Source organism: Fistularia commersonii, chromosome 2 (genome assembly GCF_037954325.1).
Source record: "Fistularia commersonii isolate RoL2024-O1a breed Wild chromosome 2, RoL_Fcom_v1.0, whole genome shotgun sequence".
Classification (NCBI taxonomy): Eukaryota; Metazoa; Chordata; class Actinopteri; order Syngnathiformes; family Fistulariidae; genus Fistularia; species Fistularia commersonii.
Window position 1 is genome coordinate 13,506,787 of NC_141285.1, and position 21,760 is coordinate 13,528,546.

Below are 21,760 nucleotides of genomic sequence, written 5' to 3' on the forward strand. Positions count from 1 at the left end.
AAAACATAAATTACTCTTGACATTTAAGGTCTTTGGAAAGCTTTATGCTGTTAATGTCAGTAATGTAACCTTGCCAAACAAGGCATTTGATTTTGTTTTATCAGAATTAGTAAGTGATTGGGAAGTACAGTATGTACTATAGTACAATCATAAGTTACTTTTCAAACATGAGCAAGGTCTTAGTCTTTTATAAGATAATGCAAATTCAGCAGGTTAATTGGAAAAAAAAAATTGAAAATTGCCCCAAATGAGTGAGTAAATGGTTCTTTGTCTGTATATGTGGCCAGTGATTGACTGGCAACCAGTCCAGGTACCTTGCCTCTTGCCCGATGACAGCTGAGATAGGCTCCAGTGTCACCCGCGACCCTGAGCACAGGATAAGTGGCAGATGGATGGATGGATGGACAGTTCAACAGGTTAAAAATTACATATGTATATGAGCTTTACGAGCTTAGTATACACTACTTAAAAATATTGTTGCAAATGTATAGTACTCAAAAATAAGTATAAATGGGGATTATAGTATTTTCATTATGTATTTTTATTTTTCCCAAATAATCCATCAGTAATGTAACTGAAACCATGAGTATGTTGCCATTCACTGGAAATATTGGTAGATTTGAATCAGACAGAATTACAATGGTAGTTGACTCCATCATGAAACTTCTGATAATTATTCATGCAAGATATGAAGCATTTATTTTCTTGTATAATTAGTAGTATAATTAATCTAATAAGCTATTAGGAACAATGTAATTTGATCTGTTTACATTCCAAAACAAAAAAATTCACAAACAATAATGGACAGCAGAGCATCATCTTGAGACACGTCACTAATTTAAGGGGATGAAAATGCTGATTGTTAATTAATACATTTTTTGCATGTGAACAAGTGCACTTGCCCCAAGTAATCATCTGCTGATAATATCTAGCACATTGTCCCCTAACACATTGTCCCTGTAGTCTTGGCATAAAACATTGTCACTTAATGGGTTATTTTATAAATCCATTATAAGCCTTTTTCTACGAACACCCCACTTTTTCACCAATTGTAAATGTTTTCTTTTCTGCGTGTGTGCGCGACAACCCTTTGTCATGTCACTGATAGTTTGAGCTGCTTTGAATGCAACAATTTTATTCATTCTTCTATTTCAGCTTTGGTTCCAGCAACAACATTGCTTGATGGTTGTACCCTTTTTAGTGCTTTGTCTGTATCATGCAGATAGCTAAAACTTCATGAAATAGACAGGGTGTTGTTTAATTATTTTTCTATTTTATTATTTATTCACTCATTTGATTATCCATCCATTTGATATTGATGAAGAAGACCAATGATTGTGCTCAATTTTTAGTCCCAGAATTGCAGACTTTTTAAAAGTTTGTTCTGCAGGATATCTCAACAGATTTGACAGTTTCCTAGAACACCCGATTCCTTCAGAAGCAAACAAAGTGTCAGTTCATCTATCTAAACCTGCGAGTGCTGGGTTGTTAAATCTGCATTTGCTGAACAGCTTGGCAGTTCATTTAGTTCACTGAAGGACACATTGACATACAGTATTGTAAGATTTTATTTTAGTTTTTTCATTTGGTGTGACAGGAGTCAGAGCTGGGTAATAGATTTGGATAAATAAGCTGGCAAATATAAAAAAGATGCAGATTCTGAATGTGAAATACACCTTGAGGCATTACAGAAATCTGTGGCGTTTCTCTGAGCACTGTTACTGCTAGGCTGGACTTGGAAATACTACCTGACCCCTTTGGAAAAGTTCCATTGCAGTTTATACTGCTTTTCTATTTGTATTTTTTCAAATATCCTTGTTGTTTTCAATTACAATATGTTTCATGCAACTATGATGGAGGCCTTACTGACATCCCTATTCTTCATTTCTGAGGAAGGCAATAGAGCCTGGAGGAGGTCAGGGAAATATTGAATGGATGTTTGCTTGGACAAAAGGAGTGTGTTGTGTAAATGAAAACCAATGTGTTTGCTGTGTAATGATTTCAAAGCTGTGGTCCACAACAGAAAAGGCAAGGCTCATCAGTACAATGAAGATGTGTTAAACCAGTGGTCCTTTTCAACATAACAAAGAGCAAAGCACTTGAATCTTGAGAAATGAAGACCACTGCTGATTTATGGGGATAAGTATTTCCATACCACACGCATTTTAAAAGACTTTGTCCGTCCATAATTTACAAGGGATGAAATTTGAGATATGCATGTGGCCAAACTGCATATTGTTCTCACTGAGAGCTACATCACAAGATTGTGATGCTCGTCAATTATTCATAATTTTCTCTGGTACTTATTTGATTAAAAATGTAGCTTTCCTTAATAATTTAAACAATATAAGATGAGCGACACAAGATATACTGGAACAGTGTACAGGATCAACTTCATGCAAATGGGAACATTTTGGAATTAGTCGGCAAGCATTACTACAATTTTACAATCAAAGTAATTGCCTCGGGCAAACTAAAATAATCCTTTATCACCCCACACATCAGGTTTTTGATTAGGCCAATTAAAACTCAAGTGCTTTAAGACTTGCTCCTTCCGCTTCTCAAGATGCTCTACTCTACTTTACCTTTTCAGAGACAGAAACTGCAATAGCCGCCTCCCCCATGGACATGTATGCTTGCTGTGAGACAGTGGTGAGGTGTGCTGTAGGGGTAACAGAGAAGTTCCAGTTGGAGGTGGGACTCCATCAGGGATCAGTTCTGAGCCCCTTCTTGGTTGTGGTGGTGATGGACAGGCTGACAGATGAGGTTAGACAGGAACCGCAATTGACCGTGATGTGCAGATGACATTGTGATCTGTAGTGAGAGCAGGGAACAGGTTGAGGAAAATCTAGAGAGATGGAGGTATGCACTGGAAAGAAGGAATGAAGGTTAGTCGCAGCAAGACAGAGTGTATGTATGTGAATGAGACGAACCCGGGTGGAACGATGAGGCTACGGGGAGTGGAGATCAAAACGTTGGAGCATTTCGGATACTTGGGGTCAACAGTCCAGAGCAACGGAGAGTGTGGAAAAGAGGTGAAGAGATGGGTTCAAGCAGGCTGGAATGGGTGAAGAAAGGTGTCAGGGGTACTATGCGATAGAGGACTATCGGCCAGAAAGAAAGGAAAGGTGTACAAGAAAGTTACAATGACGATTGACAGGAGACAGAGTTAGAGGTCGCAGAGATTAAGATGCTCAGGTTTTCTAACCAGAATGGATAGGACTGGGAATGACTCTGTCAGAGGAACAGCTAAAGTTAGATGTTTTGGAGAGAAGGTCAGAGAAGCCAGTCTGAGATGGTTCGGTCCTGTACAGAGGGAGGATAGTGAATATATCAGTAGACTGATGCTGCTGCAGGAAGACCAAAGAGAAGATTTATGGACGGAGTGAGAGAGGATATGAAGGGGTCTGGTGTGAGGAGGATACAGAGAATAGGGTTAGATGGAGAAGGTCGATTCACTGTGGCGACCCCTGAAGGGAAAAGCCGAAAGGAGAGGAAGATATAGATAATAGGATATATCCTGAAATTCTTATTTTTTCGTGTTATTAATCAACATTGCTTTTTGTGTTTTCATTTTAGATAAGAAAATACAATCAGACTCTAAAAGGCTTTATTTGCTGAATTTATGCTCATTTCAGTTAATTTTCATGTAGGTTTTTTTTTCAAATTTTTAAAATAATAAATACTCTAAGATGTGTTCCAGCAGCTCCTTTTCAAAGTCAAAGTCAGTTTTGGTGTCAATTTCTCCACATGCACCAAACATACAGAGGAATCTAGAAGGTGTTTCTCACTATCCCACAGTGATGTGAAATTAACAAAATAATTACGTAATAAGTGCACATTAAGCAAGGGCCAATAAATTTTTAACCATTAAGTCCACACCGATTCCTATTACGAGTATTTTCTAGTACAAGTAGTTTCCAGTCAGTTTCTCTCAATCATAATAGCGTCTATTATTAATTTATATATGGCATTTTCTTTTTAAAGTGAAACAATGGTTTCACTATTCAAGATTTTTATAGCCATGTACATTGTAAGAATGAGGGGATTCAGCAGTAAGAATAACTGAAATAAATAATAACTTGAATAACTTGAATAACTTGAAACAATGCGACAACATACAGTAGTTTGGGAGATAACTTGCACAGATGTACTAAAAAAAGTATAGGAAGTAAGTGGATTATTGCAGAGTAGTGATAATTTAAGACAGTAATAAATGGTAGCTACGAAGGAAATGCTAACTGTTTGAATTAAGTGAGGGGAGTAAAGTTGCTCTTGTGCAGTGTTGACAGTCAGTGGGGTTTGCATTGTAGGGGGAGTTTAGGAATCTGACAACCTGTGGGAAAAAAAATGTATGCAAGTTTCTTTGTATTCAGACTCCTTGGAAGAATCTACCTGATGGCAGAAGTGTGAGTGTGTGCTGTGTTGTGAGTGTGAAATGTCCTTTGTGATGCAGTGGGCCTTCCTGATGACCCTTGAAATGTAAATGTCCTGGATTGATGAGACGTCTGCTCCAGAGATTTTCTAGGCCGTTTTGATCACCCTCTGGAGAGCCTTCCTGTCCTGACCGAGCAGCTTCCATGCCACAAAGTGATGCAGCTGTTGATGACACTCTCCACTGTGCATCTGTAAAAGTTGCTGAGCATTTTAGTGGGCATGCAAAATTTCCTCAGCCTTTTTGGGGAGAATAACGTTTGCTCCTCGGGAGCTTCAGGGGAAGCTTCCAGGGGGCGATCCTCACTGAAGTTCAAGGTTCTCACCCTGACCACCTGTGTCTCTCCGATGTAAACTGGAGTGTGCTGGTCCTTCCTCCTCCAACCAATCAATAATCATCTTCTTAATCCACCCTGTATTTAAGGAGAGATTTATATCCTGACACCAGACCACCATTCTTGCTACTGCTGTCATGTACTTTGTGTCCTCCCCACAGATGATCAGATTACTGCGGTGTCATCCGCAAACCTTCTGATGTTCTTTCAGAAAAAGCGACCCCCTAACCGCTCTCCTGATGCTGCAAAGTGACTGCTAGCAGCTCATGGTTCAGCCATGAGGGATTGAATGCAGAGAATAATTTCTCTTGAGAGATTAATGAAGTAGAAAAAAAATGAAAATTCTGTGTTTTTTTTGTTTTGGAGGATTTGTTTGGGGGATTCTATTTTAATTTTTGTCAACAGTTAAATGTTAGTATTTGAAAATTACACTATTTCTAATCCCTAACACTGTGTTTTGTTTTTCCACATTATTTCTAAAATCCTTTCCTAGGGGAAACCACCCCATCGCCAATTCTAGGATCCCCTCTGGCTGGTGAAAGACGAGACATCTGCGTATACTATACAATCCTATTCTATATAGAATACTATGCTATTCCATACTATGCGATTCTATTCTCTGCTATACTATACTACATTATACTACACCTCAGTGAAGCCGTTTATTTTGCCTGTGCTCCCCACCTGGACTGTGCTTTCAACATATTAGGGGATAAGTCCTCATGACAGAAATTATTTAAAGCTTTTATTCTTATTTTTATGTCCTTCATTTGTGTTTTGATTTATTCTTTTCTCCACTCTGCAGGAAATGTTAAGACAGAGACATAAAGGAAAGGTTCTTTTCTCACCACAAACTCAGTGCACCCATCTGTTTTTAAACCTACATCAGCAAGCTCTTGTCCCTACTGAATCTGAATTGTGACTCCTGACAAAGATGTTGCAAAAATAAAACGAAAAATAAATAATAATGCTCAGAAAAAAGTATAACCTGGAAAAGCTGTGAGCGTCTCACAGTCAGACAATATAATAATTGTCCCCATTTGCAAGCTTTTCACTTGCAGCCTGGATGAGGGAAATTAAAGCATCTGGAAGAATCCAACACAATTTACATGTCACCAATATTTAAAGACAAACACTAAGTGGCAATGCAGGAGACAAATTGGCTGCAATTGCAGCTCTGAAAAATGGTGACAGTAGCAGGAGGTGCTCCATTAAATGATTGATTATTGCTCTTGAAAGCTATTAAATAAAATACAAATAACAGTGCCGCAACACCAAATACCCACATGATAATTTTCATCTGTAACTTATTTTGAAAACAACAGGCACCATGACAATGAGATTGTGTTGCTGCATGTCATTGTGTCTTGGAAAAGATATTAGCTACCTGTTAATACGTAGTCGTGTTGCATTATACAGCATACTTTTGTTCTTCAACAAAGTCATATCTAACAGTGCTCAACTTTGGTGACACAAAGTAAATTTTTCATTTCTGGAAGCTAGTCTATTGAGTCGCAAAATACATCCTGCAGTGTTACTGCACAAAACATTATTAATTAATGGACATGAATCCCCACCAGTGCTTCCTCTATCTGACTTCATACCTGTTAAAACTGCACACATCTTTTTAGGATTTATAAAGTCCCTATCTGGATATTACTTTGTATGCCAGATCGCCCTTGTCTTCTTGCCAAGCGAGGAAGAGTACGCATAGGTATAGAGGATGGCGAAAAAATCTTGTACAATTGTTAGCTTTAATATCGCTGACAAAGTACTGATCTTTCTGCTGTAATTTTTCATCATGCATTCATTTGCCAAGCATGTGAAGTATTCTGCTGCTGGAGCAGCTACTTATATTTATAAATATCTGACAAATTATTTTCCATCGCTGTGCCTGTATACAAATGCTTGTATTTCTGCAGATTTTAGTTATTTTGTGAGGCCGGATGTATTTCCTCTAAATCCTTTGCAAATATATAATCCTTTGCAAGGCTGCTTATTTTGTTTCTCTCCCTGTGTATTCTGCTGGCTAATGGGTGAGCTTGTAAAGCATCTGGACATCTTGCCATAATGTCATGGTACATTTTCACCTCTGGCCTAACAATGTCTCCCTCTATGTCCACTCATTTAGTGAAGCTGAGGACTGGTTCTGCAATTGTCCTCCCCTTTACACAGGCCGGCTGTGCCAGTTCAGTGCCTGCGAGCGCAACCCCTGCAGTCATGGAGCTACATGCATTCCAAAGTCTCCATTGGAAGCTGTGTGTTTATGCCCTTATGGTAGACAAGGGCTACTGTGTGATGAGGGTAAGTATTACAGACCAGCTTGACACAGATCAATGCCGTGTAGATTTAGCAGCTTTATTAAGTGGTCGGATCTGCACTCAGTTGGTGAATGAGAGCCTGTAAAGGGATTAATGAAAGTAAAATCTGATGACAATGGTAAAATCTGGTCTTCCTCCAGAAATATGCTTTAATAATCAAACCTAATACATAATCATATGTTTAACATTCCACTGGTCCTCAATTAATTCACACAGTCTTATTTCCTGAACACTTCAGCATCAGTTGGTTTAGTTGTTACAATAATATAGTATTTATTTATACAGTATCGTATTTATGCATCTTTCCAAAACTCATGGTTCCGGGTTCACTTGTTTTTCATTTAAATTAAAGCACACTTTTTTGTAAATAGAGTGTGCTCTCAAGTCAACCCCTGGCTCACAGTCCCACAACTACAAAACGCGTGCTGGATGGATAAGCAAGCCCTTTGCTGATTATTTCCCAGTATTTCCAAGTATTTCCCAGCTTTTGACAAGTTTATCTTTTATCATACCAGCTTATGAGACTGTTTTCCTGAGTTCTGCTTTTTTAAATGATGACATAAAAAATATGGAAAACCAAGATGACTCAGCCACAGGTGTTGCTTATGAAGCATCTTTAAGGTAGACTTATTTAATCTTAAATCCAGGACATTTTGACCATAAAACATTGTTGTGTTTTAGCTGCACAAACAATATGGCTCTGAAGGTGCCAACTCTGTGAGTTAATTTAATTGATTAAAGATATCAAGATATCAAAGCAATAGTACATTTTGTCAGACACTTTGTTGGAAGACAAATTCCTACAACTTTGGTTGGTTTCGCCCCATCATCGGGTCAAATGTTGCCAGTCACTTGGGTTCTAAACAAATCTCTATCAATCTATCTATCTATCTATCTATCTATCTATCTATCTATCTATCTATCTATCTATCTATCTATCTATCTATCTATCTATCTATCTATCTATCTATCCATCCATCCATCCATCCATCCATCCATCCATCCATCCATCCATCCATCCATCCATCCATCCATCCATCCATCCATCTATCTATCTATCTATCTATCTATCTATCTATCTATCTATCTATCTATCTATCTATCTATCTATCTATCTATCTATCTATCTATGCTGATTCATTGTTGAAGAGATACTAGACTGTCTTGTTTATTCAGAACAGTATGCTTTCAGTATGACCTAGAAATGAGAAGTATAGGAATAGGAAATTCTACTTTCAGTGGTTCAAAAGCTATTTTTTTCTTCTTTTTTTTTCAAAGCCAGGCTTGTGATTCCAAACAGTATCTCCACAAGAGAGCAGCTTCATAGGTTATGGTTCTCACAAACAAAGGGTTTTGCTTGACTAAACTGGCTGCAGGAACAGCAGGGCACTTGGCATATTAAGTCGCTCAGCCATAGCACAGCTTGACAGACTCCCAGCACCCACATGCCAAACGAAGCAATCTAACCTTCCACTGCCACACCAAGTGAACAGCTGACATTTGAGTTCTAATCCCACTTACATCAGATAGTATAAGAATCACAACTGATCACTCCCGGAGTCTCCATACCTCTCGGGACTTCTTGTACAAAAGACCTGTGGCAATTTTTGTTGTGCAGCCTCTTAGGCAAAAATAGCCAGCAATATACCTTATTGCTGTCTTTCGAGAACAAGACCTTTAGTAAAACATTCAGCTTAGTTCCCATCTGCACCTGAATGTAACTGTTTGGAAATAGAGGTACGTGAAGACTCCATTTAGAATAATTCATGGTTTACCTTTGTGCAAATGCGGCTCTTGCTACTTGCTGAAGATCCTGCAAAGAATTAACAAAGAAAATCCTGAAAATAATGTAGTACATGTTAAATACATAATGGCATTGGAATACAGTCAGTGTAAAAAACTATAAATTCAAAATTCTTCAGGATTATAGCTCTAGTCATACTTTATCTTGTCTGACTCATACGGAGGTTTCGGTGAAAATGTTTTTTTTTTTTTTCCTGTAGCTATTTTCCATCGGAAATGTAATTCTGTACGTTTTTTTGTGTTTTTCTTAAATGCAGGATTAATAACTAGCATTACAGTTACAATTGATGCATTCTGGCATGGTTATTAAGGAGAATGCTTAATTATACTTTGTAATATCTCTAAATTGGGTAGAGTCCTCTTTCTTTGACTCTTTTTGTGAAGAAGAGAAACATTTAATTCCAGCTTTTGTCAGAATCCATTTCACATGTCACTCTTTTTCTCCTGCCACCGCTGTTCATTTGCACCATATTACACAAATGTGCAGTAAAGTGGAAATGCTGCATAATATCAGTTGACAGAGTGTGATGTTATAATCCATAGATGGATGGGTTTCAATGTGTTTCACTGAGGAAGAGTCCATAAGCTTCTTTTTTTAATAACACTCTCAGTAAACAACAGTTTCCCAGACCGGCCGACTGAACAGTGTTGCACAATAACTTAGCGACACAAATGATGAAAAAAAATGTTTTTTTTCTTGTTGTTTTTACAACAGTTGTGTCAAATAAACTGATCATTTCAGGATGCGTGACTGTCTGTTGAGACATTAAGGAAAAAGGAGGAATAAATTTCCTCTCTAATTTTCTAATTCAATAGTTAACGTCTTACACAGCATATGGTTGCGGGACTTTTATGATTTGGAATGTACCATGTTTATCACACCAGAGAGGTCAATCATGTTGAGGTTAACTTGATAAATTAAAATTAAAGAATCGGAATAAATCTACAGTCGGAGGATCTTGAATATGGAGATCCCATTTTTCTGTATTTGTTGAATATTGATAGTAAGCATAGCAGATGAATCCAAGACGAAATTAAATGTACCCCAAAACTACCACTAAAAAAACAACTGATTCACTTCCCAATGATGAGACTGCTTGCTCTATTGTTTTTACATTAACAATGAGTGGGTCCTTAGCAAATGCAAACACAGTGTCACCAATATTCAATCAAAATTCAATCAACCAATATATTGCTGTAATTTATGGTCCTAAAACCCAATTTTTAGTCTCACTGATTCGAAAAGAAAAAAAACAAATGCCGGAAGGAGTCACAACAACGATTGTCATCCAAGTTTCATACTTAGAGTATAGGGAGTGTATAACTTGAAAGATCATGTTCATACCAAACAGAAATATAATTATGTCATATTTCTTTGAAATTTTCACTATAGCTATTACTATTATATAAGAAGTAATAGACTTGGAAAGTGTAATAGGTGAAAATGATGATGACATTAATAATAATGAAGTTCAATATGATGTTAGAAATACGTTTTTATTATTAGTTATAGTTGTCGTTGTTTTGTTGTTACGATAGAATCATTTGAAATGCAATTTCATTTGGTAATAACGAATAATGTCTTTGTGTCTGGTTCTAGTCTGTGGTAAGTTAAGACATAGAGCGCAAATTTAGTTAGAGGGCAAAGGGCTCATAACACGAGAAAGCATGGCCTGAAAATGAGCAAGCAGTAGCGGTAAGTCCGGGACCATTCAGTGAAACAATGCGGTTATTGCAGACTAGAGCTGATAGCAGAAGACAGTCCAACTTTATTAATATTTTAGCAACAAAACACAACTGAGGCTAGATGCAAAGGGAAACTCTGTACCCTTTTTAGCCATCACCCAGGGCATATGCACAGTGAGTGAGACCAGTTATGTGTTTCAATCCTAATTGCTATGTAAAAAACGAGACAGCATTGTATGATTTTGTGTGAGAATGGAGAAATTAACATCAAGTCCCCGGTGTAAAATCAAGTTGATGCAAATGCTAAGATAGAACACGAGAGAGCATTACTGCATCGGCCACGCATCCTGAATAAGTAAAGGTGAGGTTGTAATTGAATATCACTGTGTTACCCTTGTGAAACATTCTGTATGAAACAATCGCTTGCCAGAAATCCTTCCTGAACAGCAACAAATGAAAATAGAATGGGACTGGGGAGGTGATAGTATTTGAAAACAGGTCATCATCTTGCAGCGTTCAGAAAAAAAAAAGTCCACGTCTCCTGGTGTCTGCTGTCTATGTGGCAAGAGTGCCATCTTTTGGGAAGCTGTGAAATGGTGCCCGTGATGAATCAGTCTCTCCTAAATCATTCAAATGGCACAATTAGTGCTAAATCAGCCAATCTAAGACATATTTTAAGAGACGCGTAATCTAAACATGCTGTTTATGTGTTTACTTTACAGTCATCGACATAACTCGTGCCAGATTCAGTGGAACTGATGAGTTTGGTTACACTTCTTTTGTGGCTTATTCCTCCATTCCGAGCCTCATTTTCTTCTATGAGTTCACATTGCATTTCATACTCGCCAATAATTCCTCTGCTGTGAAAGATAACCTGATCCTGTTCGCTGGACATAAAGGACAAGGTGAGCGCAGTTCATTCAACTCTCAATTAGGCAATGCACGAGAAATGCATTGCCAATAGTTAGTCATGAAACATCATTACTCAAACTTACAGAGATGTACTTGTAATCGTAAGACATTTTATTGGCCATGTTCAATGACTGTTCCATCTAATAGACTTCGAGAACCTCCAGTCCATAGCACCCCCGAAGGATTTGTTTCTTGGCAGAGTATAAGACATTAATATTGTATCTTACTATAGGCCAGTGAAGAGTTGATTTCCAGAAAAAGAGCTGCTCTTTTTGACTCTCACAAAGAGCATGTTGACGTTGCTGAAGAAAAATAATCATGTGAACTAAACATCTGAGAAGCAATAATGTTAATTGCCTTAAACAGACAGATGTTGCTGTGATGCTTTTGGCATCCATCTTCTCAAATTAGGATCTCCTTACAATGGGGTCAAATTTGGTAGCGAGTAACTAGTGTCACCAGCATACGTAATCAAACCAAGAAGAGAAACAAAAAAAAAACAAGAATGTGTGTGAATGATCTGCACTTGTGTTCTCCTGAGAGTTCAAATCATCAAGGTTGGGGAAAAACAAAACAAGAGCAGTATGAATAATGAAACACCTGTCAAGAGAGTCAGCAATGATGTTGGAAATAGAACAAATTCAAAGGCAAAATATGAGAAAAGATGAGATGTAAAATTCAAATGTTAATTGAGATAATGAAGTGTCATCGTCGATCACTGCCGCCAAAGAATCACATCAATTACATCAATCTCAAAATTAAGGTGCAAGTGAGGCCAAATGAAATAAAACAAAATGTCATATGTAATGCACACAAACAAATGCATAATTTATTCAGAATATGTTTGATGTGGGTTTTTTTTAATTTGTGAGTTCAGAATGTGCAGCATTATACATTCTGTTGAATGTACTAAAGTGCATTTTTCACTATTTTCCAGCGAGTGATGGTGATGATTTTTTTGTGCTTGGAATCCGGAAAAACAGAGTTGTGCATAAATTCAACCTCGGATCTGGTGTGGCAACTATAGTCTCGGATCGTCTGAGCCACCAGGTCGACATGCACACGGTTACATTCGGAAGGTCCAAGAAAACAGGCTGGCTAAAGGTGATATGATTACCATAAAAATGTCATTATCTTTATATTAAACAAGGTGTTTATTGTTTCTTTCAAGTATTCAAAAAGGCTACAAGTCCCACCGCTCAACGGCGATAACCCCCTCATTTGGTGTTGCTCACTTTTGAGATTTTCATACTCATCACACCATTCACTGATGATTGTTCCCTTTCTGATGGAAAAGAAGTGCACTCAATATATTTGTGGTACAAAAATGTGAATATATAGATTTTTTTTCTGATTGCTTTTGGTGGTATAAGCCAATAAATTGTACTTTTTTTCAAAATCTTAAAATTACAGTGATCAGATGGAAAAGGATGTACCCATTACAAAAAAACAGCTTGACATTATTCAAGAACAGTGAGACACTATCAGGGCGTCAACGGTCGAAATCCATATGGAATCAACAACTCAAATAAGTTTATCCGTTCAGACACCGCAACGATTTAAGACTGTCATAACCAGGGGTTTTAAAATAACCACATGCTTGCTTTTTTAAGAAAAGGCCGTGTATTTTATCAATGTAAAGTGCGTCCCCCCCATGACATTTTACAATGTTTTTTTTAGGTTGATGGACAACGTAACAGAACAGGATCATCCCCTGGTCCTTTGGTGGGCCTCAATGTTTTGAACCAGCTCTTTGTAGGGGGATATAATGAGTACAACGCTGAACTGCTGCCACTTGGCTCAAGGTTCCATCAAGGCTTTCAGGGTAAGACAGCTACATTCAGCACTTCTGTCTGCATTAAGAGCACTGGAGATTGGAGTCTCTCCTGGGATCTCTGTCTCTTTGTGTACACAGAGACTGTGTGTAATGAAAAGGGAGGTGCAGGCCTGTTTTATGTACAAGGCCAGAACAGACCTTGAGGTTGATTGTATCTCCACCCTTAATCACTTCATGCATAGAGTTGTGTGCGGTGTGAAAATGCATTCTGAGACTGATAAGTCACTTGAACAAGTGTACCATGCAAATAATCTTCGTCACAATCACAGTCATTTATGCTTTCTCCCAGGTGACCCCGTGAAAGAATGCATTTAAAAGAGTATCCATTGTGCCTGCAAATGAGGACCAGAATTGACAAAACAGTAATGATGACAACAGCTATGAATAGCATCATAGCTATATCCAATTTCAATACAAATAGGGCCCGATAATTGTAGGCTTAATCATAGCACATCCATTTGAGGTGAAAAGGAGCATTTTATTTGTATAGATGGGAGCAGTTTTGTGTTTGAGATCAAATAATTAAACCTTTACAAATCAATTCCCCATGCTGTGTCATCATGATGGTGAGCAGCACTACCTGAGCCAGACAACGCCAGCAAAACCATAACCTCTCTGCTCAGGATGTAATGAGAACTCATGAGCGTCTAATCAGATCTGTGTGACCTTCGTGGAGCCCTAATCATGATGGCTGGCAGTGAACACACTGATAATGCACTTCACTCCCAGTTATCAACACATCCACACTCCCTCTGTAGAAAGGTGGCAGAGGAGGTACTGTGACTGCTGGGGAGAAAACACTTACTGAATTTAAACTGTTGATTATACAACATGCAAGGTGGTCAAAAAATTATAATGCAATGCTTTATTGAAGACTGCCATTTCCCTCAGGGATCTGTAGGGTTCAAACAGTTATATATATTTGGTAATCCTTCAAAATACATTTTACCATATCTGCACATTTGCCTTGTTCAGAGATGCATGTCTTTTACATTGACATGGCCTGTCAGATGTCTCAGTTCTGGCATTGTGCGCAGCTAAAACAAAATTAACAACCCTAATAATCTTCCTTGTGAATCTTCCTTGCTTTCGGTGGTCTATGTTTGCTGGGCTGCAACCATCACTTGAGTCTGCCAAGTAGACAGCATCATGCTATGAATATTCATGAATGAACATGACATTTCCCCTGCATCCTGTTTATGCCAGTGACTAATGCAGCAGAGAGGGGAGTCTGTATGTGCAGATGAGTCAAGGCTCAGACTCAGGCCTCATATTTATAGAAGGCCCTTGGAGCTGCAGGTACAGGGCCAAAATAAATATTGTCTTGATGAAAGAGAATTTTGACAGCGCAAAGCAAACATGGTGAGGGAAATGCATTATGATTGTTTAAAGTTCGGACAAATGCAAACAGGAGAGATTGGAGATATTCAAAAGCAATTTCTAATCATGAAGGGCTTTGATTTAAGTATGTGTTACTTGATTTGACGAATAAACAACCATCAAAGAAGCTAATTTCATTCGCCCTTTTATGAAAGCTGTTGTAACTTTTATAAGTGAGATCTTGATCACATTTCAGTATACACCTTTGATAATCCTGCAAGCCATGATGTCAGTATTTTTTGATAACCCCCAATGAAAAACATAGCTTTGAAATAGTTTCCTGCTTTGTATGTTTGTTCTGTTCAAAGGGTGCATATTTGATGTGCAGTTCCGAACAAGGAGAGACAGAAAGTTCCAAGTTCTGGGTAAACCAGCAGGACATTCTGCCTTTGGGCGAAGTGTGGGTCAGTGTGGCTTCACCCCATGTGTTAATGTTCACTGCAGGAATGGAGGAACATGTGTGGACTCTGGTTCATCTGTATAGTAAGTGGTTATAAAGCAAATATTTCCAGGCAAATGAGTTCAGTATGCATTGGAAAAATATGGTGTGTGTGTCCTGAACACAGGGTGTTGCGATGCGTCTAGTGCAGTAGTTAGAGGGAAAATACATGCCTACTTCCTGTTTGCTCGCTTTTAGAAGTGCCGCTGGCTAACCATCATAGTGAATGGAGAAGCAACTCATGCATCAGTCTCCTCCTGCCAGTACAAAGTCCCTCCATCACCAATATTCCTGTCAGGCTTGGTAACTGGGGCTTGGTGGTCCCAGGCTAACATGACAAGGGATCTTGGAGAGGCAGTGGGCTCCATAGATATAATCCACAGGCCCACCCTCATGTATACGCCCTGGCACCTATCAACCTCTGCCCCACTGCCTTGTGGGTGAGGACAAAGGGCTAAGCGAGCACACCCCGACAGAAAAGCAATGTGCTTGTGGCACACAATAGGCGGTACTCTTGAAAACTGGAGCCCCAGCAGCCCCTTGCAACTGCTGGAGAGTGCCAGTTATGTTGGGCCCTCCTTGCCACCAGGCTACACCCTCCTGCAGTGAAGAAGGGATGCGTAAACATGCACACACACAGTGGCAATCTCAATAATCTCCCTGCGAAGATATCCGCCTTTGCCTTGGTGAGACCAGCAACCAGAAATGGTCGAAGTCCAGTTGGCAACGGGGTGTCTGGTGGTGGGAGCAGGTCTGAATGCGCTGGAAGCTCGTCAGCAGCTGGGATTGAGTGGCAGCTGCTCCCAACAGATCCCTGTGCGTCTAAGTAGCCCTATATGGGAGCCACACTGTTTACCCTGACTGGGCCTGGAAAAGGTGGCATAAAAATTGCCAGCTCAGAACATCCTGGATAGCCACACCTATCAGGAGATTCCACTCAGCGTTGAAATAAATATGAGCAAATAATCCCTTTTAAACTGGCTACATGAAACATAAGAACCCTCCTCGGCACTGATGCAGTGACTGACACGCCTCAGAAGAGAACGGCACTCATTGCAGCAGAACATAACTGCTACAATGTTGACATTGCTGCTCTTTGTGAAACCAGGTTGCTAGATGAAGGCTACTCGAGGGAACTGTGGCAGGATTACACCTTCTTCTGTAAGGGAAACCCAACAGGAGGACAGCATCAGCATGGTGTGGCACTGGCAATAAAAAAAAAAAAAAAAAACACTTCTACCAAAACTCCCAGAAACACCAATTGGCATAAATGAAAGGCTTATGTCACTAAAGATCCCACTGGTCAAAAAACGATATGCCACTCTGAGTGCTTGTGCTCTGACTCTCATTTAAGGATGAGGTGAAGGACCACTTCTGCTGAGTGTTAGTTGAGGCTCTCCATCACATATCCAAGGAGAACAAGGTCTTGTTGTTGAGTGATTTCAGTGTAGGAATGGAGAAATAAATACAAAACATCCTGGATGCACCAACACTCCAAACATTGGTACTTTTTGGACTATATCATTATAAGATGTTCTGATAGAAAAGACACCTTGCTTACTTGAAAGGTGCAGAATGCTGGACAGACCATCAAGTAATTATAACCAGGATCCATGTGAAAATATGCCCTACCATCTATCCCCAGAGGTCAGGGAAGAAGAGGCTTGACTGTGCCCAATTTCAGAAGCTTATAAATCGGGGCAATCTTCGCCATCCCTGATTGAAAAGGGACAGTGAGGCTTTGCTAGGTAGATTAAGACCAGAAGCTCATTACCAACACTTTGACCCTTCTGAACCAGCACTCCCCAACAGAACCCTCAGTGTTCAGTAAGCTACCTGACCATCGCCAAAGACCTTTGATCTCCCACCAACCTTTGAGGAGATTAGACATGCAGTAAGATGTTGAAGAACAACAAGGCCCCTGGCCCTGATGACATCAGCCGGAGATCTTCAAACATGGAGGCTACCTTTGCATTTGCATACTCTATCTCTTTATTGCAAATGTCTGGTAGCATGGAAAAGTCCCTCAACTGTGGAGGGATGCAAACAGCATCACTATCTGCAAAGGAAAAGGAGAGAAGTCCATCTGTGGCAACAGCTGTGGCATTTCAGTACTTGCAGTTGTTAGCAAAATCTTGGCCAAAGTCATGCTGCACAAACTGGCGGATAACTTCTCAGAGCAACTGCTGTCTGAATCACAGTGTGGATTCAGTGTGGAGAACAAAACCACGACCTCATCATGGCTTTCATAGACCTGTCAAAGGCTTTCAACACCATCAACAGGGTAGCTGCTATGGAGTATCCGCCTGTAATTTGGCTGCAAAGATGAGAAAATTTGTTATACTCTTCCAACAGTTCCACATTGGGATAATGGCACGTCACCACTGGGGGCCATTTAGGTTCTGTACTGGTGTGCATCAGGGATGTATCCTTGCTCCAGTACTTTTTAACATCTTCCTGCTCTCTGTGACACTGCTGTTACCTGAAAAAAATCAAGGACAGCGGGATTACCGTGAACTTCAGATTCGATAGAAACCTTTTTAACATCAGAAGGTTTCAGGCTGTCACGAAAGTGACCTCAGAACATTTCATCAAGCTTCAGTATGCAGACGATTGTGCAGTTGTGGCCCACTCACCAGAAGCAATTCAAGCTGTACTCACAGCTGCTGCAAGTGCCTTTGACAAACCAGGTCTCTGTAAATGTAGCAAAGACTGAGATACTGTGCCAGCTGGCAGCTACTCCTCCACCTCACCCACAAACCTTCACCATCTCAGACAGGCCCCTCGCTGTTTCAGAATACAAATACAAAAGTACAGATACAATACCGGATCAATCAAGCATCATCTTCTTTTGGATGACTCAGAAATAGGGTCTTTCAGAAAAAATACCTCAACCTCCGCACTAAAACAGCTGTTTATCTGGCATTAGTCCAAACACACTACAGTTGTGAAGCATGGACTCTGTACACACGACATGTAAGGATGCTCGAGGCCTTCCACATCAGGTGCCTACAATCCATACTGGGGATATCCTGAAGGGACCTAGTCCCAGACACAGAAATACTCCTCAAGACCAACTGCGTCAGTATCGAGGCCGCAGTCGCCCAGCACCAACTCTGCTGGGTTTGCCATGTCATCGGGATTCCCAAAGATCGCCTGCCACGGAAAATTCATTACGGCCAATTACATCTTGGCCACGGCTCAGCAGGTGGCCAGAAAAGGTGATATGAAAACCAATAGAAAATCATGATGAAGAAAGGTAGCCTGAAGCCAACCCAGCTGGAGGACACTCCACCTGGCACAGCCTCTGCCGACAGGGAGTGCATAGACTTGAAGAGGGCCGAAGTGATAGATGAGCTAAAAAACACATGAGGAGATATGAAGCCAACGTCATATCTATACCCTCAGCCTGTGGATTCACCTGCTCTGACTGTGGATCAGGGATTGGACTCCATAACCACAGCAAGGCTAACACACAGCAGAGGCAGGATTTGCATCATCGGACGCGATGGACAACCAGGAGAGCGCGAGAGAGAGAGAGAGAGAGAGAGTGTGTATGTGTGTGTGTGTTAGACTGCAGAGACCTAAAGACAGTTAGTAAAAGTGTATACTAAGAGAAATTAATGTATTTTGTTTATAAGCTTTTCAGTGTCTACCTGTCCCTGTCTGCAGCTGCCAGTGCCCATTTGGGTGGAAGGGAGCGCTTTGCTCTGAGTTGGTGTCTGTGTGTGATGCTGAGCACAGACCCCCTCCCTCATGTGCCCAGGGCTCAACCTGTATCCCTCTTTTAAATGGATATACCTGCCAGTGCCCCTTGGGAACAGCAGGACTCTACTGCGAGAAAGGTCACCTCATTGCATCCTATCCATGATTTTAATTGTCTTGTTAGCACTGTTATTATGAAAAAAAAAAACTCAGTTGATTATAATGAACACATGCTTTATGTATTCTTTTTATAGCTCTGAGTATTAGTGATCCATACTTCAGTGGAAACCTGTCCTCCTGGATGTCATTTCGATCCATCAATATTCGGCATAAGACTGTTTTGCAGCTGCAGTTCCAGCCTTTGTCATCTGATGGCATCCTTTTCTACACTGCACAACATCTCAGTGCCAGAGCTGGTCGGATATTTGCTTCCCTTTTTATGTTTGATAGATAAAAGATGAAATTCACTATGCAGAATATCAGAGAAGGGGAATATAAAGACTTGCAGTTCTATCATCTCCTATCACAGTGGCTAAATGCTGACAGGACGCATTTTTGGATTGAGATGATATTACTTGCCCACATGGAGGGCTCACATTGTATTGGGAGTAAAAATGAATCAATTTACAAAAAATTAGAATACTGGCAATGCGGTACTGGCAAGTTATAAAACAAAATTATGTGAAAGGCGTGGTTACGTTTCTATAAGAAAGAAAGAAGAAAGGAAGTCATTTCACTGCATTTGGAAAATTATACAATAAGTTTAAAAAAACACCCATCCATAATTTTGCAGGCTATTTTGAGGTTCTTGGCAGGGTTATTGACACAAGAATTGCTCAGGTGCTGAAATGTATAGAATTTTATATGCAATGAATATTGGGCCTCCATGAGCCACTAGCTTGCAACAGTGTGACAAAATTTTGATGCAGATGTTCACATTCAGTGTGTTGCAAATTGGTATCAGTAGGTGGAACTTTTATGGTCGCAAAAAAGTTGTCACTGAATGTTGGTTATTTTTTTACATATAAATTGGAACTCAAAGCATTTCCGTTCAATGCTATTTTGAGTGCTTTGACATGCTCCCTCCCACCCTTAAAAATAATAATGACACAATATTAGTAATATCCCGTTCACTTTTGTAATATGTGAAATAATGACCACAGCTATTAAAAATGTTTTTTTCTTTCCTACCACAGGAGACTTCTTCTGCCTCTCCTTGACATCAGGGTTTGTGCAGTTGCGATATGATCTTGGGGACGGCACTCATGTGCTGCAGTCTGCTGATAGAGTCGACACACAAGGAAAAACATGGCACACAGTGATGGCTGGTCGGATTGGTCACCATGGATTCCTGAACCTGGATGGCAAGGAGGTCAGAGAGAATGGGACCAGTGGTAGGACCACCCTCGATGTTACGACAAACATCTTTGTAGGGGGCGTATCGACTCTGAGCTCAGTGTCTGTCGAAGCCAGAGAGGGGGAGCCAGTGGGTTTCACAGGCAGCATCAGAGAGCTGATTATCAATGGACATGACATTGAGTTGACAGAGAAAGGTGCTGTAAGTGGAGCAAACGTAGGAGACTGGGATGGCACGGCATGTGGATATAAGAAGTGCCTGAACGGAGGTCTCTGTAGGGCAACAGGAAGCCATTCTTTCACATGTGTATGTAAAGCGTCATGGACTGGGCCTATGTGTAATCAGTCTGTAAGCTGCTTAAACAACATGTGCAAACATGGCTCCATATGCATTCCATCAAATGTAGCATCTTACCATTGCATGTGCCATTTAGGATGGGTTGGGAGGTACTGTGATAGAGAAATATCAACAGAAATTCTCAAGTTTGTAGGAAACTCATATGTTAAATACTTGGACAAAGAGTACAACACAAGAAATTTAAGAAACACAAGGGTTTCTTTTAGCTTCACCGCAAGTGCCACTGACAGTTTGATCATGTGGATGGGAAGGGCTGAACATGAAGATGATGACTACCTTGCAGTAGGAATTGAGAGAGGAAACCTCAAAATTGCAGTCAACCTTGGAGAAAGACTCTCCATTCCATTAACTTTAAGTGATTTGACCCTATGCTGCAACAAAATGCACAATGTATCCTTGTCTCTAAACAGCACCATTATTCAGGTTTCTTTGGATGACAAGGAGGTCATTTTTGAGGACATGGACCCATTTGGGCAATATGTAGCCCTAAACTATGGAGGTTTGCTTTACTTTGGAGGATTTGAACCACACAGAAACATATCAGACGTGACATCAGGGTTATTTTCAAATGGCTTTAAAGGAAATCTGAGAAATGTTTTTTTGTTTGAAGATACAAAACCGCTGATGTTTCTCAAAAACAGTGAGGGCATTAATGTTTATGAAGGCGATGCCTAGAAATAAATCATAGCTACAGTATTTCTTTAAATTTGGTATCTGGGATTTTCCACAATTATGAATTAGTTCCCAATAAAGTCCTGCTACCTGCTGTTGTCACACTTGTCTTTAATTCTTCTTGAGTGTTTACTCACAGCTAAACTTCAGTGCCTACCTTTACAGCAAATCATTAAAGAGCAGGGGTTGGCAACCTTCAACAATCACAAAGAGCCATTTGGACCCGATTCCCACAGAAAACACAAACCACGAGCAAATCAATGAACTGCTACAGAGAAGATGAAAATTCTATTTCAAAAACCAAAACAAAGACACTTTGAATTTTAGAAAAAGACAAGGTATGAAGGTTACTTTCAAACAAAATACCTTCATAATATTCATGAAACAAAAGGCAGAACTTAAATTATCCACCTGCTGCAAACGTAAATGCCATCTGTGTCCTTGTGCCGTCATTGTTTCAACACATGTACTCACGTGTAAACACTGCAAAATATATATTTGCAAATAGGCAATTAAAATATT

General features: G+C 39.9%; 1 protein-coding gene across 4 annotated transcripts in view; it reads left to right on the forward strand.

Annotated features, from left to right (window-relative positions):
- eys (EGF-like photoreceptor maintenance factor) overlaps positions 1-21,521 on the forward strand; it is a 164,495-nt gene extending 142,974 nt beyond the window's left edge. For 3 of the 4 annotated variants that reach the window (XM_086168217.1, XM_086168227.1, XM_086168234.1), the window contains 8 exons: positions 6,901-7,073; positions 11,302-11,484; positions 12,429-12,595; positions 13,172-13,316; positions 15,017-15,191; positions 18,820-18,992; positions 19,107-19,268; positions 20,049-21,521. In XM_086168217.1, coding sequence (XP_086024343.1) covers positions 6,901-7,073; positions 11,302-11,484; positions 12,429-12,595; positions 13,172-13,316; positions 15,017-15,191; positions 18,820-18,992; positions 19,107-19,268; positions 20,049-21,241 — 2,371 coding nt within the window. In that variant the 3' untranslated portion in view covers positions 21,242-21,521. Of the gene's footprint in view, positions 1-6,900; positions 7,074-11,301; positions 11,485-12,428; positions 12,596-13,171; positions 13,317-15,016; positions 15,192-18,819; positions 18,993-19,106; positions 19,269-20,048 lie in introns of those variants that run through there. The other variant, XM_086168244.1, reaches the window with a different exon arrangement.
- The last annotated feature ends 239 nt before the right edge of the window (positions 21,522-21,760 follow it).